Source organism: Sinohyriopsis cumingii, chromosome 8 (assembly GCF_028554795.1).
Source record: "Sinohyriopsis cumingii isolate HCF-2022 chromosome 8, ASM2855479v2, whole genome shotgun sequence".
Lineage (NCBI taxonomy): Eukaryota > Metazoa > Mollusca > Bivalvia > Unionida > Unionidae > Sinohyriopsis > Sinohyriopsis cumingii.
Genome location: NC_142968.1, coordinates 13,434,066 through 13,459,173, shown reverse-complemented (window position 1 = coordinate 13,459,173; position 25,108 = coordinate 13,434,066). Strand labels below are relative to the sequence as shown.

Here is a 25,108-nt window from a genome sequence, read left to right as displayed (position 1 = left end):
GTGCTGGACCATCTCTGGGTTGTTGAAGTATTCCTTGGTATGCTGGTCCCAGTTTACTCTTCGGTATGGGATGGACAAGTGTCTTATAGCACAGCTCTTTAGTCTTGGCTAGACATTGGTAGCTGTTTCTCTGTATAAAAGCAAGGGTGCTTTTCTCCTTCTTGGCTGTGTCACTGATATGCATTTTCCAGCTATTTATGGATGTTGATTCTGAAGTTATTTGCTGTGTCTGCAGTATACTCTGTCTGGCCATGGATGTTATATGGTTTGTTAATGCTCTCTCTCTCTCTCTCCTATAGGTAATGTGGAGGCCCTGACATTTTTAGGGGTGGAACTACATAATCCAATTCTTTTCCCACTTCTGTAGTTTGTCCAGGTCAGCTTGTAAGGCTTCAGCTTTCTCTACTGACTTAATCTTTGTATACTGAATGCAATCAGAAATGAAACGTGCAAACGATTCTCTGGATACGGATTCTGGTAAGTCGTTAATGTACAGTATGAATAGCAGGGGTCCTAGAACACTCCCCTGACTAATTCCTGACTCCACGGTAGCTTCATCAAGAACTGCTACTCGGAGGGGTGGGTGGGGGTGGAACGGCGAGAGCAAAAACAGCAAGGGAACGCGCATAAAAAGTATGGGAATACTGCTCCCAGAGCACCCCTGGTTGTACTGATAAGAAAATAGTGAGCACAGCTCAAGTACGCAATACAGTAGCAGTTCGAAATGACTTCCTGAATGAACCAAGTATACGTCAACATCATATGCATGAACTATTTTTGAGGGATAAAAATCGTGGGCCGTGTCAGTCATTTGCACATATTAACTACAGTTTGAAATAAATTACCGAATAAAGAAAATGTCATTGCAGATTTATACATCTGGACTTTTATGCCTTCACTTGACAATGACATGACTGTTCCTGGGTTTTTGTTGATTTTTTCTATAGCAGTTAAGCATTTGTTGAACAGTTGGCATTTGATTGGCTATAATTTAAAATCGATTGCTTCACTAAATAATATTTCATTATTACTAATTCATAGATAATCGGTCAAAAATGTTGTGTTACTTAAATATTTTTGATATTTTTTTGAAATTATTTATGACATTATGATTTTAGTTTCTGTCAGCAGCAAATGAATCATATAAAATCTCAAAAATGCTTTTCTTTTACCAGAACTGAAAATGCGTAGCTCAGTAGGCATCTGAATGATTAGTGCTATCATGGAGTTCATTGACAGGTTAGTCACTTCCGGGGGATCAGGAAAAAAATTAGAAATCGTCAAATTTTAAACTTTCAGTATATAAAAGTGAATTCCAGCGAAGTATAGATTTAGAATCAATAATTGCATTAATAAAATTACTGCCCTAAATTGGATTGACAATTATTCTTATAAATACCTTCTAATGTTAAATTGGCACCATTTTGTTCAGTTTTATACTGAACTGTAATAAAGAACCAAACGATTTTCCATGGCTTTGCAGACAGATCATCACGCTTTATTTAAACTTATTGCACATCCATGGCCCCACGGGAGGGATAAGATAAAACAGGATCATAAGATTTGTTTTATAGTTGGCATGATTTAAAACAACAATTCAACATAAACTCTAATGTTTTTACCCACATGACATTTATAAAAACAACAAAGACACGACTGTAGTCAGACATAATTTGCATGACCGCTCCAGTCGCCTAGTGGTTAGAACGTCCGCCAACCCTGGCCGAGTCATACCAAAGACTTACAAAAATGGTACTAACAGCTGCCTTGCTTAGCAGTCAGCATTAAGAGGTTAGTGTTAGGACTGGTCGGCCTGATGTCAGGATAATGTGACTGGGTGGGACATAATGCTACATGTCTGCAGCATGATGCCCCAGTGCTAGACATCACTATAAACTGCCACACTGCAGACATTGTAGCGCGAGTGGTCTAAAGCGCTCTTTGTTATGGATCACTGCCATCTCACCTCTGTCTGCGGCGGTTCGAGTCTAAGATCAGCCAATGTGGGCATGTGAGAAAGCTTGCCAGTAGCTTCTCGTGGGTTGGTGGTTTTTTCCGGGGTTTTCCGGGTTCTTCCTCCACCATTAATACTGGCCGCCATGTATAGCCTATCGCGCTGAAAAATGGCATTAAACCCCACAACAACAACAACGACATCGTAGCGATATTACTGAAGAATTGTTAAAAGCAATGTTAAAAATCCTAATCACACACACATAGTGCATATATACATCTGGACAAAACACAGCACATAACTTAAGATACAAGCAAGGGAAGTGTTTTGAAAAGGCAGTAATTAAAAGTGAATTTCGTATTTAGGTAACTAAAAAAACTGGTTCGGATGATCTTAAGGATAAAAAATGAAAAGGCTAAGTTACTTGAAATTAAAGGTTACAATAAAAATTTAATTCAAATTAAAAGCAAAAGCATAAATTTATTACTAACACATGCTGGTATCATATTTGCCTTTGAAATAAAGGAGCTTATGGTAGGCTATAAGACAAGGACAGTAAAACAGAACAGTAACACAGATATTGGGTGTTGTCATCATTGCAAGAGATTGGAGGAGAAATTATTTGCAGATATTAAATTTACAGTCTTTATCATTCAAGGACAGGCCCCGAGTGGTCTAAAGTGCTCACCATTACGGATCACTGCCATCTCACCTCTGCGTGAGATTTTGAGTCTCTGGCTCAGCCAATGTGGGTACATAAGAAAGCTTGCCAGTAGCTTGTCGTGGGTTGGTGGTTCTTTCCGGTGTTTTCCTGGGTTCTTCCTCCATCATTTATACTGGCTGCCTTGTATAGCCTATCTTATGCTGAAAAAGGGCATTAAACCCTATAATAAAAACAATAACAACAACCATTTCAGGATAATATTAATGAAGAACAGTAAAACAACATGGTAACACAGAGATTGTTTATTGTCATCAATGCGGGAGAGTTGGGGGATTGAAGGGTATTATTTAAAGATATTATATTTAAAGTCTTCACCATTCCAGAGTAAAATTAATGAACTAAATTAATTAAAATTTGTCTTGTCTCTAAAGTGATTAGTGGCTCATTCCATAGAATGACAGCTGCATATCTAAAAGTTTTTGCCATATGTTGGGGTTTTATTTATTGGGACATATAAAACATTTGAAAATTAAAAAGGACATTTTATTGTATTTACCGTGTTTAAAACATTTAAAATCATGCAATCATTTGGTAACATTTTTTAGAATTTTAAGTCTCCAGAACCATAGCTATAAGTTGGAATTTTTGCTTTAAGTAAAAGTTTATGATAACTGCTTGTTTAATCATCATACACAGATCGCAAATTAGTGGTATTCATTTCACTGCAGAAATGTCAGGTTAAGGGACAGAAGCTGAAATTTGAATGGATAAATCTGTATAAGATTGTCAGTTTGTCGAGTCTAGTTAACTTCTGACTAATGTCTGTCAAGGCAAATAGTTGCCCTTTAGCTTTCCTAAAAAGATTTTATAAATGTAAATTGAATTGCAATTGATGGTCACTGTCAATTCCTAAAAGTTGAACAATTTCCTCTCAATTTATGACAGTACTGCTTACTGGTATGTTAAATTCAGGCTTCATCCTAAATTTCTTTCTACCCACATCTAGTACTTGAAACTTTTCAGGGTTGGCTTGCATTTTGTGAACAGTGAACCAGTCAAGCAGTGAATCAGAATGTTGGGCTCTGTTCAAGCATGTTAATCAGAGAGTCATAGTGCAGTGAGGACATCAGCATACTTATATAAAAAGCCATATTTAATAAAATTAAAAAATATAATTCATAAAATATTAAAGAGTAAAGGTTAGAGGATTGACCTCTGAGGAACCCCTTTTCAAATTTCAGTCCGGCTAATCAAGTTAGCATGCATCATAATTTGCTGCTTTTGTTTTGACAGATAGCTCAGTAAAAGACCTACTGAGTCATACTGACATACCACAAACCCTTTGCTTGCAAAAGAGAATATCATGAGGGTGACAGTCAAAAGCATGAGATAAACAGAATGAAAATGACAGGAAAATAATCTTGTGGGTAAAGCTCACACTTTTACCTGAGGGAAAAAAATCACAGAAGAAAGGTCTCAATCAAGCTTCAATAAGATAAAATAAAATCCAGCAGGACTTAATAATAAAGGATAAATAGGTAAATAAAACAGAAGGCATTTTTGTGCAAGAAGTGTGAAGTATATATAATGCTATGTAAAGGTGACAATACATTTACACGCCCATCTGCATCACCAGAGTCATAATTCAGATCCATTAAATCTATTCCAACTTCACCATACATCAAGGATCCATGGGGGCTGGGGCACAGATTAAAACTTTTGAAATTTACTTAATCATTTTGATTACAGACATGATATCTTGCTTATGAAAGCAATGGAAATTTCCAGTGAGTTTAGGCAGTTAATATTTACTTGCATAGTCACTGGCCATAAATTCTGTCTAATTATTTGAAATGCCTATATGTCTAGCTGCATGCTTCTCAGCATGGAAATTCTGTGACTTTCTAACCATGAAGTCATGTGGTAAGTTCCCAACATTTATTTTTTTACAAAAGTGCACCCACCACCCTCTCAAATTTTATTTCTTTTATTTTTTTGCATTTACCACTATAATCTTTAAATGTATTTTATATTTGTGTAAAAATTTGATTTTCAGTTAGTTATCATTTGATTCATCATAATTTTGGCAATCATATCTTTAGATTTTTTAAGCATTAGCTCATTTAATGTGAATCTGGTTGTATGGTAATGTAAGTAATGCTTCATTTGTCACATAAGTAGCATTTAATTATTTGTTGATTGTAGTCATTAAATGAAATATTGTTGCATACTTTGTAATGTGAATTCTGATCTTGTCATATTAGCATGTAGCTTTAGAAATTTTACTTGTATATTGTTTGATGTTGGTTCATGTGAAGTAATAGACATATTTGTTGTTGTGGGGTTTAATGCCATTTTTCAGCACATGATAGGCTATACATGGCAGCCAGTATTAATGGTGGAGGAAGAACCCGGAAAGAACCATCGACCCACGAGAAGCTTCTGGTAAGCTTTCTCACATACCCACATTGGCCGAATCTGAGACTCAAACCGGCGCAGACAGAGGTGAGATGGCAGTGGTCCATAATGGAGAGCACTTTAGACCACTTGGCCTCTCGGGGCCCCGACATATTTTGTAAGAGCCCTAAGATAATACAGGTTTAAAAAATCTTTTAAGTCATTAGCTTAAAAAAAAATTCACAAAGCGTAATTCAGCCATGAATGCAAAAATATCCAATTATTAAAAATCAAAGTATACATTACAGAAATTTATATTTCATATCATACAAAAAAGCATTTTCATTGCACGAGCAAAGAATGTGTTCGTGCCTTATACCAAACTTTTCTTTGACACCATGCAGTAATGACATTCAGTTCCTCCATGGCATGAAGAACTGCCAGGCCAGTACACACACCAATCAGTACATAAATGACTTCACTCATTCATTATTTAAATGATTCGGGAACAGATATTTTGACCATCCTGTGCAAACAAAAATTATTGTAAGGTAACCAGCATGAATTAAGAGGCAGGGTTTTAACATAGTGAGTCCCACCAAAAGTCCCAATACTTGAGCTCAAGCCTGTTTCTTATACATTTCTGAGAGTCTTTTGCATTGAGAAGTTAACTCCTCTGTTAAACTCATTCAGTTTACTCAAAATCTTCATTGGTTTCTAAATCAAAGAGATTTCATTGTAAAGGAATTCTGATTGTCTGGAGACTGGGTAGTCTTGCCAGACAAACACAGTTTTGACCAAGATAAGGACAGACCTTACACTGATTCAAAGCGCTCAGCCTTTACATAGCTATTGTATACAATGCTGGCAAATATAGGCTCTTTGCAAGAAAGGCATATTTTCATGTGACATAATCACTGCACCTACAAAAAAACACCATGCATGTATATAATGTTGCTGTCATCCATAATTGCAGGCTTTTTTTGACGGAGATGATTTTCCGATATCTGCATTAATACATGTTCTTAATCATTATGGCCATCCTAATAGTTAAAAAGAAGCATTTAATACAGTTGCAGACTTTAAAACAAAGAAGAATTTATTCTTCACTTTTAACTTTATTCACAAAATTCAAATTAATCTTTCCAAAACCATTGCATTTAATTCCTTGTTTCTGCATGAGTTTCCTTAGAAGACTTGCCTCACATGTTAGTTTAATAGTAAGAAACTCATTTATATCAAATGGCTTCAACAGTGTCAAGTTTAAGGAATATCTGCTGTATTTCACCTTCTGATCATCTTTCTCTTCATTAGTGCTAAATCATTGTGATATTGTTACATTAGGTCATCAATACAATTGTGTTATCATTGCATTAGGACATCAGTGCAATTGGGATATCGCTGCATTAGAATGTCAGTACAGTTGGGATATCACTGCATTAGGACATCAGTGCAATTGAAAAGTCACTGCATTAGAACAATCCTATGGATATGCTTCTGGTGTAAGGTATAGTGTATAGCACTATAATTGATGCACAGGGTATGCTTATGGTGTAGGGTACACTGTATAGCAATATAATTGCTATACGGAATATGCTTCTGGTGTAAGGTGCAGTGTATAGCACTATAATTGCTATACAGAATATGCTTCTGGTGTAGGGTACAGAGTATAGCACTATAATTGCTATACAGAATATGCTTCTGGTGTAAGGTACAGTGTATAGCAGTATAATTGCTATACAGGATATGCTTCTGGTGTAGGGTACAGTGTATAGCACTATAATTGCTATACAGAATATGCTTCTGGTGTAAGGTACAGTGTATAGCACTATAATTGCTATACAGAATATGCTTCTGGTGTAAGGTACAGTGTATAGCACTATAATTGCTACACAGGGTATGCTTCTGGTGTAAGGTACAGTGTATAGCACTATAATTGCTATACAGAATATGCTTCTGGTGTAAGGTATGGTGTATTGCACAATGTAGATGTAAGTAACAAGTACAGTCAAGTTGGAACTTAGAAAATTTGGCACCTGAGACCATTTTTGCTAAGCATCATGCTGCTACTCCCACCCATTCCATCTTTCCACATTATTTTCTTTTCAAGATTTGTACAGCAATATTTCATAAATTTTCGAGAAACAATTAAGGTGGTAGACTCACAAGACCTAATAACTAACCCATATAGGTCATTCTACAATGGTAAAATTGCCATGTTACAAATGTTGTTAGCTCACAGTTTTAGTCATAAACATAGGTGTGTATATTTTGGCATAAAAATGGACCTAACTGCCAATTGTCTGGGATTCTAGTATTGATCTGGGATTTCAGTACAGTAAAAATTCCAACCCTTGCCCAGTATGAATGTATGAGGAAAGCACTGAATAATTACGGTATAAAACAATATGTTTGGAGGCAATGAAGTTTTACATAGAATAAGAGAGAGAAAAAAATTCCTGTGAAGTGACCATTGCAGCTATACAGGTAGCTATCAAGTAAATTTTATAATGCCTGTTATAGACACAAGGTCCATTTCATTATGCTCAGTCATACTAAGTCAATTTTGTAATGCCTGTCATAGACACAAGGTCCATTTCATTATGCTCAGTCATACTAAGTCAATTTTGTAATGCCTGTCATATACACAAGGTCCATTTCATTATGCTCAGTCATACTGAGTCAATTTTGTAATGCCTGTCATAGACACAAGGTCCATTTCATTATGCTCAGTCATACTAAGTCAATTTTGTAATGCCTGTCATAGACACAAGGTCCATTTCATTATGCTCAGTCATACTAAGTCAATTTTGTAATGCCTGTCATAGACACAAGGTCCATTTCATTATGCTCAGTCATACTGAGTCAATTTTGTAATGCCTGTCATAGACACAAGGTCCATTTCATTATGCTCAGTCATACTGAGTCAATTTTGTAATGCCTGTCATAGACACAAGGTCCATTTCATTATGCTCAGTCATACTAAGTCAATTTTGTAATGCCTGTCATAGACACAAAGTCAGTTTTATTATGCTCATATCAAATCAAGTTTGTAAAGCCTGTCATGGACACAATGTCAGTTTCATTATGCTCATATCAAATCAAGTTTGTAATGCCTGTCATGGACACAATGTCATTTTCATTATGCTCATATCAAATCAAGTTTGTAATGCCTGTCATTGACACAATGTCAGTTTCATTATGCTCATATCAAATCAAGTTTGTAATGCCTGTCATGGACACAATGTCAGTTTCATCATGCTCATATCAAATCAAGTTTGTAATGCCTGTCATAGACACATATTGTGGTGAGCTATTGTTTTCTGCCTTATAACTTCCAGCACGGATGAATCTTTTGAGTTTATTGATGTCAGTCCTAGTTCCACATCAGTGCCATCAGCAGAAATGCTGTCCATCGATACAAGTCAACCCATACCTGTGAAGAAGGTAAGATCTACTTAATGGCAGGCCTGCATTGGTGGGTGGTGAGATGTAGTAGTCATTTTATAAGCTCCGCTTCTGGCATCATTAGTTTCTTAATCTTTTTTGTTGAAATTTTTCATTTGCATATATTTCTTAAACTCCATGGTAAATTATCATCATATCATACTTGGCATGAATTATGATGAGCTAAGACAATTCATTCTATCTTGGGGTTAAGGTGACAGTCATGTAAACTTTTTGTTAATGTTTTCATTAAAGTTTTTGCATTTTGATTGTAGACACTAAGTCACTTGACTGTCTATCCATACACATTTTACCACATCAATGTTAAACTGTCTATCCATACACACATTACTACATCAATGTGACTGTCTATCCATACACACATTACTACATCAATATTAGACTGTCTATCCATACACACATTACTACATCAATATTAGAGTGTCTATCCATACACACATTACTACATCAATGTTAAACTGTCTATCCATACACACATTACTACATCAATATTAGACTGTCTATCCATACACACATTACTACATCAGTGTTAGACTGTCTATCCATACACACATTACTACATCAATGTTAGACTGTCTATCCATACACACATTACTACATCAATATTAGACTGTCTATCCATACACACTTTACTACATCAATATTAGACTGTCTATCCATACACACTTTACTACATCAATATTAGACTGTCTATCCATACACACATTACTACATCAATATTAGAGTGTCTATCCATACACACATTACTACATCAATGTTAAACTGTCTATCCATACACACATTACTACATCAATATTAGACTGTCTATCCATACACACATTACTACATCAGTGTTAGACTGTCTATCCATACACACATTACTACATCAATGTTAGACTGTCTATCCATACACACGTTACTACATCAATATTAGACTGTCTATCCATACACACATTACTACATCAATGTTAAACTGTCTATTCATACACACATTACTATATCAGTGTTAGACTGTCTATCCATACACACATTACTACATCAATGTTAGACTGTCTATCCATACACACATTACTACATCAATATTAGACTGTCTATCCATACACACATTACTGCATCAATCTTAGACTGTCTATCCATACACACATTACTACATCAATATTAGACTGTCTATCCATACACACTTTACTACATCAATGTTAGACTGTCTATCCATACACACTTTACTACATCAATCTTAGACTGTCTATCCATACACACCTTACTATATTAATGTTAGACTGTCTATCCATATACACTTTACTCCATCAATGTTAGACTGTCTATCCATATACACTTTACTACGTCAATGTTAGACTGTCTATCCATACACACTTTACTATGTCAATGTTAGACTGTCTATCCATACACACTTTACTACATCAATGTTAGACTGTCTATCCATATACACTTTACTACGTCAATGTTAGACTGTCTATCCATACACACTTTACTACATCAGTGTTAGACTGTCTATCCATACACATTTTACTATATCAATGTTAGACTGTCTATCCATATACACTTTACTATATCAAAGTTAGACTGTCTCTCCATACGCATTTTACTATATTAACATTAGATGGTCTATCCAGACCAAATGTCCCAAGCACACTTATGAACTGTAGTCATTGGTTTATCATCTTTTGGCTTCCTTATGAACTGTAGTCATTGGTTTGTCATCTTATGGCTTACTTATGAACTGTAGTCATTGGTTTATCATTTTTTGGCTTCCTTATGAACTGTAGTCATTGGTTTATCATTTTTTGGCTTACTTCTGAACTGTAGTCATTGGTTTATCATCTTTTGGCTTACTTATAAACTGTAGTTAATGGTTAATAATTTTTTGATAAAGAAAACTATTTGACAAAAAAAATGATTGAAAAGATACTCTCATGGTCATAAAAGTCTATTAAAGATTTCAGATGTTTATAATTAATTATGATTAACTTTATATGAGTCATTATATTTGATGTTACATCAGCTTCATGCATGAAAGATTCACATTGGCCACTGTATCACTGCTAAATTTGTTTACAAAAGTATGACTTGTATGTCACTCATAGCTAGACACAATCACATTTCTTAGTTACATCAGACAAAAGTATGACTTGTATGTCACTCATAGTTGACACAATCACATTTCTTTGTTACATCTGACAAAAGTATGGCTTATATGTCACTCATAGCTAGACACAATCACATTTCTTTGTTACATCTGACAAAAGCATGACTTGTATGTCACTCATAGCTAGACTGTAAAAAGGTCTTGTAGTAGACTACCTTAGGTTGGGGTGGGGTGCTCCCAGTATTATCTTTAATTATTACAGAAGACCCACCCTGGCTCGTCTTAGTTAGAAATTGAAGTAGTGATAGAGATGCAAAGCTCCGAGCCCCCAGTCAGCAATGCCGACAGTTAAATTACTGAATACACAAAGGTGAAATTCAAATAAACAATAAATTTAATGCCCTTCAATTACAGTAGTCCTTCCTCAAATGAAATTCAATATTCCAAACCCTATCACTCATTTTTCACTCGACCAAGTATGGCCTATTTCATCATCTGACTTAGTGTGATAGATTTTCCTCCTGTCCTGTGTTTCTACTCATCTGTAGTATTTTTGTACTTGTACCCAGTACACCTTCAGTCCAACAACCATGTCCTTCACCCTTCCACTTCCTCCACTTTGTTCTCTTCTTTTCTTGTCTCCCAGAGACTCGGGACCAACTGTACCAGGGTATTTCCCTTCTCTGTCTCCTCCAGCTCCTCTGGTCCCTAAAAGCTTCCTGTCCCAACACCCACAAAGACATTAGTATATTCCTCTAGCTATCTAGTCTCACACTAAACAACAATCTATCATCACATAAGCCATTACCTTCTTTGGTCACACATTCATACACATCGAAATACCCATACTTTCTGGTATGGTATACACAGTATCAACTGCTTATCATGCATATATCAATAGATTTCATCACATCGGTATATATAGATTCTCAGTCTTATTATACAGAACAATATCACATAATCAGACACATTTCTGTACATTACACTTCTACAAAGTGTACACAGATAGTCAAATACCCCTATTAACTAATGTTGCACACTGCAACCATTACACAAAGTTATAATTCAATTCAACATTTGCAAATCTAGAATATCACATGAATAAATGCATGAGGTTACTACGAATTAACCAAATAGCGAATTACAATATTAATTCTTTGCATAAACATTGCTCATATCTCAAAATATGCATTTAGGTCAAACACTACAAATGAATCAAACCCTACAAATGGTAATTCTACATACTAACGATTCTAGTAATGAAGTATACATACTGCACATAATTAAAGTACAATTATCTTGCTGTAATAGATTGCGACAATCGAGCAAATAAGTCACTGACCTTTCTGAAGCTCCTTTGAAATTCCCAGAATAACAATGTTTCCCACCAAGTTTGAATGACGTCGGAGTAGCTTATAACTTCCTTAAATAATTCCCGCAAGATGGTTTAGCGACTACTGAAGTTTAGTTTCAAAACACTCGATTTAAACTTGCGATTCCAATGGTGGCCACGCTTTGGTCAATTCCAAGTGGATGTCGATTCACCCATGGTCTACATAATTAGCAGACATTGTCCACTCCCCGGCAGTCTGTCAAGGGTGGATTTACGACCCCCACTTGATATTCCTTTGAGCCAACACCAGCAATTCATGCCACTTACCTGTGAATCGCACTCAGCAGAATAAGGCGCCAGTAACAAGTTCCTATGGCCATGTTATATACAACTGGCTTCCCACTCATCTTTTTGATGTCGGCTTACACTTGCAAGATTTATGAAGCGAATAATTGGCCTCAGGGTCTAGCATATACATGTTACAATCTGGTTATTGTTCCTTACTTATAACGTGACATAGACACAATCACATTTCTTTCTTTACATCTGACAAAAGTATGACTTGTATATCACTCATACCTAGACACAATCACATTTCTTTGTTTACATTGACAAAAGTATAACTTCTGTGTCACTCATAGCTAGACACAATCACATTTCTTTATGTATATCTGACAGAAGTATGACTTGTATGTCACTTATAGCTCGACACAATCACATTTCTTCTTTGGCCCAATGGACATGGATTGTTCATGGTATGTAACTATTTCTCAGTTATGTTCATTTTGATATAGATGCAGGGCTATATAGGAATTCTTACATCTGTCTGTCCATCCATCCTTCCACCCTCCAAATAACGTTGTGAACACAGCTTGTCCCTCAGCTTTTGGTAGATTACCATGAAACTTGCTAGATTGTATAGTCATCACCTAAAGATGTGCATTTTGATAAATCACATTGCTCACACGATTTTTTTCTCTCCAGTTATTGCCCATTTTATGTGCAGCTGGATATAATGTAATGTATATACTCATAAGTTGACTCAAGCCTCAAACAACAAAGATCCTGATCTGCTGTATCATAATGTGCCTGCAGATTAGGGTCTATGTTGTTTATTCTACTGATTATTCCTAACAAACTGCACAGACCTGATCTGCCAACACATTATGCAACAGTATATATAGTTCTATGCGGTTTGCAGTTGGACTGATAAGCAAGTATGTAGTTTTGTATCTATGTCAAAATATATGTAATTGTACTTTTTAGAGTCTTTCCTCACCAATAAGTAACAGAACCAAGCCACTCACAGCACAGCAGTTTCAAGAATTTTTGGATAAAGATGGAAGACTTGTAGATGAAAATGCACTGAGAAAAGCAATATTTTTAGGTAATCCTGTATACTTTTTTGTACATGTTTTGCATTTGTCATTTACTGTATTGATTATTAATAATTTTTAGCAAAGATCAATTATTCAGAACATTGTTTTTAAAAACGTGACTTTGATCTTTTTTTGTTTATTTTGTTTTCTTTTCAAGTGCAGTTTGTGGACGGGCCTATTAATTACCCATCTTACATATAGTCAAATCAATTGATCATATAGTTCTAGCATAGTGTGTACATGCAGGCACTGACCATAGTTGCTACAAGGTTCCTAAAAGAATAGATAATAATTATTATGCAAAGATAAGAAGTAAACAGTAACATAAACTACTACTGTATGTATTTTTTTCATTGATAATCAATAGATTACTAGGGATTTACATTCCTCCTACATTCTGACTTGCTTGTGATATAGTTTTTGTAAATTTAAAACTTGACATGCCAGGGATTTACATATCCCTTACATTTAAACTTGCGTGTGATATAGCTTTTGTAAATTTAAAACTTTGATCTCCCCTATGTTTTACCTGGCTCAGCAAATAGGTTTTTTAAATTTAAAACTACAATATTGTGAGCAAGTTAGAAGCCAAGGCAGGGAGAGTTGTCACATTATTCATTGGTCAGGCTTGGAATGATATATATTATAAACACATCATACAGTACAATCTATATCATGCCATTAAATTTGCATTTGAATCATAACATGTTTTTCTTTGTTAATGATATAAATATTGGTTCCAACTATTTCCAAATGTTTTACCAATAAATTTTCTTTCTTTTAAAATTCAGTTTCAAGATATTTTTTCAAAAAAAATAGTGCGCATTAAGAAAACATGCAACCCATCTGTTCTAGGTATCATTCATTATATATATATATATATATATATATATATATATATATATATATATATATATATATATATATATATATATATATATATATATATATATATATATATAGAAAGAGAGAGAGAGAGAGAGAATTATAAATATACACTAGACAGAACAGAAAGTGCTCTCCCTGTATTATATAGGAGAATGGTTGATAATAGTAGGCAGAATTAATTTTTAATACAAATAATACTGTCATGCAGGTTAGGGAATTTTTCATTTGTACTCTATGGAGATTCAAACCCAGGTCTGCAGGTAAACAGTACCTGCACACACCAGTCCATATTCAATCATGACAAAGCACAAACCACCAAAAAATGATGCAACTGAGTCGGTGTTATATGCACTCATGTGTAGCAAACTCACATGCATGTCTGTAACAGAATTGTAACCGAGTGGGTTTTGAATTAAATGAATAATGCAAACAAAATGTGATGGACGATGGAAATTTATAAAACGAATTAATAAAAATGTATATATATTATAAATACAATGATTTTTTCACGCTTTCTACATACGAGTGACCTTATCACTCTGCACAAACATTCACAAATTGAAAAACAAAAACATGATTCACGTAATTTTTCATATGTAAAGTGAGATTCAAATAACCTCATGGACTGCAAATACGTCTCAAATAGTATTATGCAATGTAAGAGAGATTCACATAATCTCACTTATGGAATATGATTAAGATTCAAATAATCTCAAGGAATTCAAATATTTCAAATAATATTATGCACTGTAAGTGAGATTCACATAATCTCCTAGATTATGTAATGTAAGCGAGATTTCACCTAATCTCCTATAATACCAATAAGATTCAAAATAATCTCATGCAGTTGAAAATGTACTCAGTTGAAACATCAGTTGGAACAAACATATGCCTCTTGACACTTGTACAGTCGTATGATTCATAAACTGATGAACCACACAGTTTCACCCTTGGGTTAGCCCACACTTTTATCGGCCGTTCACACCCTTCATGGATCCATCACATGTACAGACATATGTATACACATATGTACAGACAGCATACAGCACCCTTGTATTGGCTACATCTACATTCGTGGCTCCACCACATGTACAGACACACTTAAACACATACGTATAGACAGCACGCAGCACTAAACAACTACAGTCAGCCATACACAGCTACTGTCAGCCCTAAACTGCCCTGAACAACTTCAGACAGCTCTACACAGCCCTGAACAGCTTCAGACATCCCTAAGCAGCCCTGAACAGCTACAATAAAACCAAACTGGTCATAATAATGGGTTCTGAAAACTCGTTAGATATATGCTGATAAATTAAACTCTAATAGCAACTTGTAATTCAAATTTCACAACATTTCAAATCTGTGTAGTAGTAAATGCATCATTACACGATATGACATTAAAACCTGAATAAGCTTCACGTATCAAATAAAATATGAATTTAACACTTACCCCTATGGCTGGAGAACACAGTAGAGAACATTCACTCCTTGACAAGATCCAAAATGACCAGTGTCAGTTAGAAATGGAATCTACCTTAAATCCATAGGAGAGTGAGTAATAGTCAGGGTAAAATACCTGTGCATATCATGGCTTTAACGTCTCTCGCCACAAGTAACTTTCAACGATATACATGCTAGTACAATCGCTTACCTGGAAAAACAATTATTCACCATGGGTAACGTTGTACACATGTACAATGAAAGATAGTCAAATCATTCTAAGGCAAAATCAAGTTATTTCTTGCCTTATTCTGTAACAATGTCAGCCTAGTAATAAATTCTCATCTATCTGCATAGTCATTACGGATTCCTATGAAAGAAATCAAGGTATATGGGATTAATTATAGAGAATTATAAATGTACCCGGATCTACCTTTACATGACACTCTGGCATATCAGGGTGTATGCTGTCTATTCTATTGATAAATTCAAGTGAACAGCACATACCCAGGTCCGGAAATAAATGGCACTCATTGCCTTACCTGCACACACCAGTCCATATTCCATCATGACTAATTAAAAATTCTCTAACCTGTATGATAGTACAAGAAAAGTCAAACAGCAGAACGTAAATGTAAAACTTGATAGAAAATTTGAAAAATTAAAATTTGGATCAAAGTAACCAGTCTTCTATTATTTTTTTAAAATAAATAAATCCATTTGTAGTGGTAGTGATAGTAGTAGTAGTAGTAGTAGTAGCAGTAATTTTAGCATTAGTAGCTAAGGCAATGGTACTAGAAGTACAGTGTACTTAATGCAGTGGTGTTGGTAATAGTAGTAGTGGTAGTTGTAGCAGTATTGATGTTAGATATTACCGCAGTAGAAGTAGTAGTAGAAGTAGTAGTAATAGTAAAGTAGTAGTTGTAGTAGTAATAGTAGTAGTTGTTGTTGTAGTAGTAGTAGTAGTAGTAAAGCAAATATTGATTATCCAGACCCATCAGATAACTATATGCTGAATCTGTCCTCTACTCAAGAAACACTTTGTACTTGTATCAGGTCAAAGAGTCTGGAAAAATTATGTCCATTGAATTCCTACTTTGCAGCAGTTAATATTGTCAATATATCATTCAGATTGCCAACTTATACTTAATATTGTAAATGTCAAATTGCCAACTTGTACTTAATATTGTAAATGTCAAATTGCCAACTTGTACTTAATATTGTAAATGTCAAATTGCCAACTTGTACTTAATATTATCAATGTATCATTGAACTTGCCAACCTGTACTTAATATTGTCAATATATCATTGAAATTGCCAACTTGTACTTAATATTGTAAATGTTGCATTCAAATTGCCAACTTATACTTAATATCATCAGTGTAACCATTTTAATTGCCAACTTGTACTTAATATTGTCAATGTATCATTCATATTTCCAACTTGTACTTAATATTGTCAATATATCATTCAAATTGTCAACTTGTATTTAATGTTGTCAATGCATCTTTCAGATTGCCAACTTGTACTTAATATTGTCAGTGTATCATTCAACTTGCCAACTGAGATTAGAGTTGTTCCAACACCATTTCTTTTCTATCTGAATATAGGAGGAGTTGAACCTGATGTTAGGAAGGAAGTTTGGAAGTTCCTGTTTGGACTGTATCCCTGTTCCTACACAAAAAGGTAGTATTTTGCTGTATTTTTCTGTGGAAAATATGTGCATGTACCCAGCTGCAAAAAGTGTATGTTACCCAGATAGGTTATCAGGATGGATGCTTATGATTGATAACATTCTGTTAATCTTTTCTTTCTGCAGTAATTGTATATTCTTCATACCCCCTCCTTTTCCAATACTCCCAATATCATAAATTGCACTTATTGCCTTGGTGATCTAAAGATGATGGAAATGGCGTACAAATATGTATGTGCTATAAATTCATCAATTTCAAGCTGACATTTTAAAGGAAAAAAAAGAATGTTGCAAATTAATGCCTCCAAAACAGTATTGCTGTTACTGTGGATACTAAATCAGTTGTTGAGCCATGTTAAAACAAATTTACAGCTGAAATAGGCACCACCACATTGAGATATAACTTAGTGATTAAGTTCATAAAAATTGTATAATGAAAGAACTTTTAATTTCAAACAGTTAAGAGAATTGACTGCACTGATCTGAACTATGTATTTGGGATTCATGATAACAAGAAATATTTAAATGACTAAATGACTGACTAACTTTACTGCTGACTATTGGACTATACACATGTATTAAGGATGTTACAACTCATTTTATGATGAAAAAGAGCTTTAATGAAATTCATATATTCATTTTTATCTGTTTTGAGCATATTTTCAATATAATTTGAGACCAATATTTGTTATTAGAAATAGATGAGTGGTAGTGATGGCCAGAAAAAATGTTGCTTTCAATCTTCAATTTATTGACTTCAGAATCAATCCTTCACCTTTCTAATTTACTATCATGATAACCAATTTATCATTCTACCCAGTAGTCATAAGATAATAACTAACATATCAGGATCTATGATGTTAACTTGAATTCATGAATGATCAACGTGGACCATGATATGCCAGAGTGCTGCATAATAACTGATCTGGGTCTGTGCTGTTTATTTGAATTCATCAAGAGAATGAACTTCCTGGACCATGATTTGCCAGAGTGCTGTGTAATAGCAGATCTGGGTCTGTGCACTTCACTTGAATTCATGAGTAAAACAAATACCGTAGACCCTGATATGCCAGAGTGGTGTGTAACGGCAGATCTGGCTCTGTGGTGATTGCTTGAATTCATTAATGGAATGAATAGCATAGATGTTGATATGCCATAGTGCTGTGCAGTAGCAGGTCTGGGTCAGTGCTGTTCACTTAAATTCATCAATATAACAAACAGCACAGACCCTGATATGCCAGAGTTTCATGTAAAGGCAGATCTGGGTCAGTGCTGTTTACTTGAATTCATCAGTAGAACAAATGCCATAGATCCTGATATGCCAGAATGATGTGTAATAGAAGATCTGGGTCTGTGTTGGTAAGTTGAATTCATCAGTAGAATAAACAGCCTAGACTCAGTGATGTGTAATGTGTTTTGCAATTTTTTGTTACTCATACAGGAAAACATATGGTAAAGGGAGATAGCTAGTGTCCACTATTGTTAATTTAACTGAAGTTTTGTCAAAGCTGTGCATTTATAATTAGACAGTACTATGATGGAAGCATTTCAAGACATTAAATTTTTTATTTTATTTGATGTTTAAATTACTGTGGCAGTTTTAATGTGATTAATGTTAAATTAACACTATTAGACTTTATTTTTTTGGCACTTAATTTGGTTCTGGTTTTATCTGGTGCTTTACAGCACTTTTGTTTGGTTTTGGTTTTGTTTGCTGTTTTAAAGCATTTTAATTTTGCTTGGTTCTGGTTTTATCGAGTGTTTTACAGCACAATTTGGTTTTGTTTTTGTTTAGTTGGTGTTTTACAGAACAGCAACACAAGTAGTTATTGTGTGCCAATTAAAGTAATTGCAGGCACTGTAATTTGGAAAATAAAGATGGAAGCCATCACAGTTATCTGCATCTTTTAGCTTTATCTGTCATGGACCAGGTAAGCTTGTGGTGTGGTTTGTTGTCCCTCCTCCATCTGGCCATTATCACAAGTTTGTTATGTTATTCCTGCTCCTACACTACATGGAAGATTGCCATGAAACCTTACACGCACATTTATCTAATGGTCCAATTGGTCTTAAATTAAAATGGTGCAGCATAGACAACCAGTAGCACTGTTACATTGGCCATCTCAGAAATCTTGTTATCACATCTCCTCTTGAAAGTATGGGCATATCATCATGGGGTTTTAACTAAAAGACTTCTTATAATGCCTGCTTGGTCCTAACTGAAAATGTGCTAATCTGATGCCTAGGGGACAATCACCAGTTAGTATGTACTTTTGAGAGAGTGACGTATGTATGGTGAAGTTGTTTGCATTTTAAACATGCACAATGGAGAGAATGTTGGCATACCTCTATGCTACATTGATGTAATGTGGATGATATTTCTTTGGATATTGTACTTTGGGAAATTGTACATGATCTAAGCACACTGCTAACTAAAATGACTGCTCCCTTGTGCTAAAAAAATCAGCCTGAATTAGTATAAAGTACACTGTCCATAGCAGCTATTAAAATAGGGAAAATGAATTTTGTCAGATTAGATAATACCAGCCTCTGAAAGTGCAATGAATGAATTACCAATTATATAAAATGTAAAAAAAGTTATCTGCTCTTTTTTATACAATTTACCTCTGAAGTTCAGGAAGTGAAAATGACCAAGCGGAGCTAGCACTTTTTTGAAAGGTGCACATGTAGAGTAAGGCCAAGCTGTATAATCTATAACCCATATTACACCCATCAATCATACACCAAAATAAAGGGAATTAAAGGTTCTTTGAATTATGCCTAAAATATACAAGGTCTTTTTTAAATAGCAAGTATAACCAGTGAGGAAAGCCAGGGAAATTCTTTTTCTTTAAAATTCTAACCCTATGCAAAATGCGAAGCTGTAGAGCACCACCCTAATGTGGATGCCACATCAGCTGTCTTGGAAATCTTGTTATCACTACTCCTCCAGAATAGATGGTCATATCAATGATTTTTTCACCAGAAGAATTCTGAATTCTGGTTTGATCTAAATGAAAATAGTGGCGATTTGATATCATGTATATTTGACACAGTGGCAATTTTTAAAATCTTGTTATCTGTATTCCGCCTCAGTGGATGATAATATCAATATGGTAGTTTCAATAAATGACTTTTCATGATGTTTAAGCGAAAACTTTGTTACTTAGACATCTAATATGGCTACCACATTGACCATCTTGAAAATCTTGTTATTGCTACTAAACTGAATGACCTTGCTAGATATCTAGATTGTCCTGCCTGATAATGGCACTGATCTGATGTTCAATATGGATGCCACAGCAGCCATCTTGGAAATCTTGTTATCGCAACTTCTTCTGAATAGATTGTCATGTCAACATGGAGTTTTCACTAGAAGACTTCTTATAATGTGTAGTTGGTACTAAATGAAAATGGTGCTAATCTGGAGTCCAATATGGCCACCAAAATGGCCATCTTGACAATCTTGTTATCACTCCTCCTCTTAAACAAAAAGTAATATTGCCATGAGATTTTCACCAGACAGTGACAATTTTAAAAGTCTTATGCTCTTCTTGAATGGATGGTCATATCGACATGGGCTTCTCACTAGAAGATTTCTTATGATGTCCACTTGGTCCTAATTGAAAATGGTGCTACTTGGACATCCAGTATGGCTACCATATTGGAAATCTTGGAAAACTTTTGTTAGCACAACTCTTTGGGAATTGATGATCATATCAACATGGAGTTTTCACTATATGACTTCTGATGATATCTAGCTGGTCCTAACTAAAAATGTTGCTGATGTATGTCCAGAATATCTGCTGTGTCAGCCATCATGGAAATCTTGTTATTATTACTTCTTATGAATGGGTGATCATATCAAGATGTGTTTTTCACCAGAATTCTTCTAACATAGTCCTAAATGGTACCACATCTTTCCTCTTCTTCTGATGTCTATTTGGTACTAAACAGAAATGGTGCTAGTCTGATCACCAATCTGACCACCATCATGGCAGCCATCCTGAAAATCTTATCTTTACTTCTCCAAAATGGAAAGTCATATTCACATGGGGTTTCCACCAGAAGACTTCTTGTGATGTCTTCTTAGTCCTAAATGGAAATGGTTTCAATCTGACAATCTACCACAACAGCTAATTTGAAAATCTTATTATTGCTGAAGAATATCAGAGATGGTTTCAACACTCAGCAGTTAAAAAGCAGAAATGGTCTTATCTTAAATGCATGGAAATTATTTTCAGCCAGTAGTATATCAGTCCCACTGGGAGACGCTTGTTAATTTTCACACACACACATGTGCGCACACACACACACACATAGAGTATTTGAAATCTTCATTGTAATCAATTCATTCTCCTGAGACAAATACTGAATTATCATCACCCTCCCTCAGTCAGTGTTGATGACATTAAGAATACAAAAATGAGAATACAAAATCTGATAATCTAAGCCTCACCTTACTTCACCTCTTGGCTGTATCCAGATCCAAAACATTCACTGTCATTTACCATATATACTTGTTTATAAGTGAAGTCCAACTGCAAACTGCCATGACCCAGATCTACCATCATATAATGCTCTTTCAAATCTGGATCTATATAATCAGTATGACAAACAATGTAGACCCAGATCTGCTGGCACGTTATATGATAGCAGAATAGAGTCTGTGTTATTTGCAGTTGGACTTGACACTTATCCTCCTAAAATCTGATCTTCCTCCCTAATTTAATGTAGATGGGGTTCATGGTACAGTAAAAATTATGTTGGACAGACACTGACAGATGTACTGATAAATGTACAGACATGACCTGTCACAGCATATCAGACACTGACAGATGTACCAATAAATATTCAGACATGATGGTGACCTGTCACAATATATCAGACACTGACAGATGTACTGACAAATAAACAGACATGACCTGTCACAATATATCAGATACTGAGAGATGCAATGACAAATATAGACATGACCTGTCACAGTATATCAGATACTGACAGATGTACTGACAAATATACAGATGTGACCTGTCACAATATATCAGCAGAATAACAAAGTGTACTTATGTGAGAAATATGACATATAGAAATATTCATTTATTAACTACACAGTTCTTTCAATAATCGTCAAAATGTCCATGTGCTATTTACATACACCCTTAGGGAAGATAGAGCTTCTTGTTGATGTATCACCAGAGAAAATATTAACTTTTTGAAATAATGCAGCTTACTTTTCTGTACCTATTAAAGAATTTTAATATCTTTACCTTTTGTGACTATATCTCAAGATATTTTGGAAGGGTTTCTCTTTCTGAGTTATTACAATTTATCATTATTTTTTTAAAGTGTAATTTTTAATTCACTATATAACATGGATTGTGTGATATGCTGTTAAACTCTCTCACTTTATATATATATATATATATATATATATATATATATATATATATATATATATATAGTTGGGAGCCATAGAACCTGACCATGTCATAGACTGAACCGTGTTATAAGCAGCTAAGTCAGTTAGCTGAAGAAAATGATGCATGTACCCAAAAAAAATTGCAGGGGGGAGGGTAGGTAATAAATGCGGGCAGTAAAATACAAGTTTCATCGGCACAGGTACCACCTTAAATCAATGCATATTAAATGAGAAATACACCTGTAGTGAAAACAGAGAAGGCATATATAATAGTTTGCTTTAGAGAACCATGAATTGGTATACATGCGCAAATACTGTTTATATATACATGTCTAATGTATAGCATAAATACAGTATCAACACCGAGTACTCACCAGCGAACTTCATCATATACATTGAATCCACAATACAAGTGATTCCATTGAAAAGATGCACACACACAGATTGAAAATATTCAATAATTTTGTCACAAATCATATTGGTCTGAATTCAGTGGAAAAACATAGCACAATCACATAACGAATGACGAAGCACGTTTACTTTTCAGTACGCCCCAAGTCGGTAAAAGTTAGTTTGTGTTTTAAGCCACCTTTGGTCCCTGAAAAAAGAAATTTTCATGATACAGTTAATGTGTTCTGGTCACGTTGGAAAATGCAAAAATCCATCAGATTTCATTACTTCTATTTAAGTTTGGTACTGACTTCCTTTGAAGAAAAGTTCTTTGTTTTTATTGAAGATTATAGTCGGCTTTCTTTGATGAAGGTTGAAGGGTGCATGTGTTATTGAAGTCACCATTAAAGGACAGCTTTGGAGAACCAAACAAATGCCTATTTCTTTTTGTGGTGGCAACATCAAATAATTGTATTGCATAATTGAGACTGATTTTTTTCCATTAGCTGAGTACTTTTTCATAACAGTCAGTGCTTCAAAGGTAATCTGTTTCCTTTGAAATTTTAGCAAACTATTTTATCTGGGTACATTTTTAAAAAGGAATTTTGGTCGTCGTTTGGTCTATTCTAGTTACTGTTCCTCCATGCCTATTAAATAAACTAATAAGTAAGATGTTTTTGTTTTTTTTACATTTGTGGTAGCAGCGTGATGCTGCCTTCCACGCATGCATCAGTAATTTAACAAAGGGTCAATGGAACAATAATGACGCAGCTGTTCTGGTCTGATGACAGGGATTATTACAGAAAATGTTAGTGTTCTGAATGATTTAATTCTGAGTAAAATGAAGAGGAATTTTACTTACTTTGCGACATTGGCGAAGACCTACTCAATCCCAGAATAAACTTTGTACACGTTATTTTGTGTACTTTTAAGAAGAAAAAAATACTTTTTCATTTACGAGAAAAATACATATAAAGCTGTAGGAGCCACACCACAATCGTCTTGTATTATTCATACGTCTTCCCCAAAATGATAATAAGCTTTTTATGTTTTTTTCATACATTTAAGAAAGATTTTTTTCGTGTACAAGAAAAATGCATGTACACTGTATATGAAATTTCAGGAGCCACACCACAAACATATTATATTCGAATTCGTGTTATAACAGAGCATGCTATAGCGAGGTCACACTGTGAATATATATATATATATATCGGATCCTTACATTTTCTAGAATTCAACGAAACATTTTGATGGACTTGATAACCATGCTATTCATTTTAAGCAAATATTTCAACCCTCATAGGTCTCATAAATGGATAGCCATAAACCCTAAGTTTATCCCAATGATTTGTTACCAATTTCCACAGAATTGGGAGTGGGTTGGGGCAAAATGTACAAGGTATTTTTATCACTGATCGTAATATTGCCACATTCTCAGTATGGTAAATCACTCTTTTAAAGTTCATCAATTTGGCAAAAAACATTCTCTTTGTTTTGTTGAAACCAATATCTGTTTTGATTTTCCTTCCACTTCCTGACTGCTGGCATAGGAGCTCATCAAGAGTGTCGGCTTCATTTTTGTAAAGTCAGGTGTGAAAATCCAAACTTTCCAATTAATCACATTCAGGTAATGACTTTTGATTGGAAATAGTTTGGTCAGTATTTCAGCTGCTGACAGTTTTGTATAATTGTTTTACATTATGTACTTGGGAACCCCTCCCTCATTTCTTTGTCAGCATTGATGAGTGCATCACTGATGAGTGCATCATTGCATTCCTGGTTGACCATAATGAGGGATCAGGATGTCCTCATGATCATACAGTGCAACCCCGCTATAACGCGGCATTTTCCTAACATTTACAGGAAAAGTGTTAAGCACAAACACAGTGAATGGATTTGATTTTTTTTTCTTCTAAAAATCTATCATGTATGTTTACATAAGTAATCTGTATATATTGCTTTGGCTGGCAATTATTGTCACATGACAAACA

General features: G+C 34.7%; 2 protein-coding genes across 4 annotated transcripts in view; one reads left to right on the top strand and one right to left on the bottom strand.

Annotated features, from left to right (window-relative positions):
* The window catches only part of LOC149793004 (uncharacterized), a 67,042-nt gene extending 66,096 nt beyond the window's left edge, over positions 1–946 (bottom strand). For both annotated transcript variants that reach the window (XM_089966873.1, XM_089966874.1), the window contains exon 1: positions 846–946. In XM_089966873.1, coding sequence (XP_089822999.1) covers positions 846–912 — 67 coding nt within the window. In that variant the 5' untranslated portion in view covers positions 913–946. The remainder of the gene's footprint in view (positions 1–845) is intronic.
* A 227-nt stretch (positions 947–1,173) lies between these two features.
* The window catches only part of LOC149793003 (TBC1 domain family member 15-like), a 70,248-nt gene continuing 46,313 nt past the window's right edge, over positions 1,174–25,108 (top strand). The window contains exons 1-4 of one of the 2 annotated variants that reach the window (XM_089966870.1): positions 1,174–1,239; positions 8,357–8,462; positions 13,166–13,286; positions 17,220–17,295. In XM_089966870.1, coding sequence (XP_089822996.1) covers positions 1,208–1,239; positions 8,357–8,462; positions 13,166–13,286; positions 17,220–17,295 — 335 coding nt within the window. In that variant the 5' untranslated portion in view covers positions 1,174–1,207. Of the gene's footprint in view, positions 1,240–6,763; positions 7,503–8,356; positions 8,463–13,165; positions 13,287–17,219; positions 17,296–25,108 lie in introns of those variants that run through there. The other variant, XM_089966872.1, reaches the window with a different exon arrangement.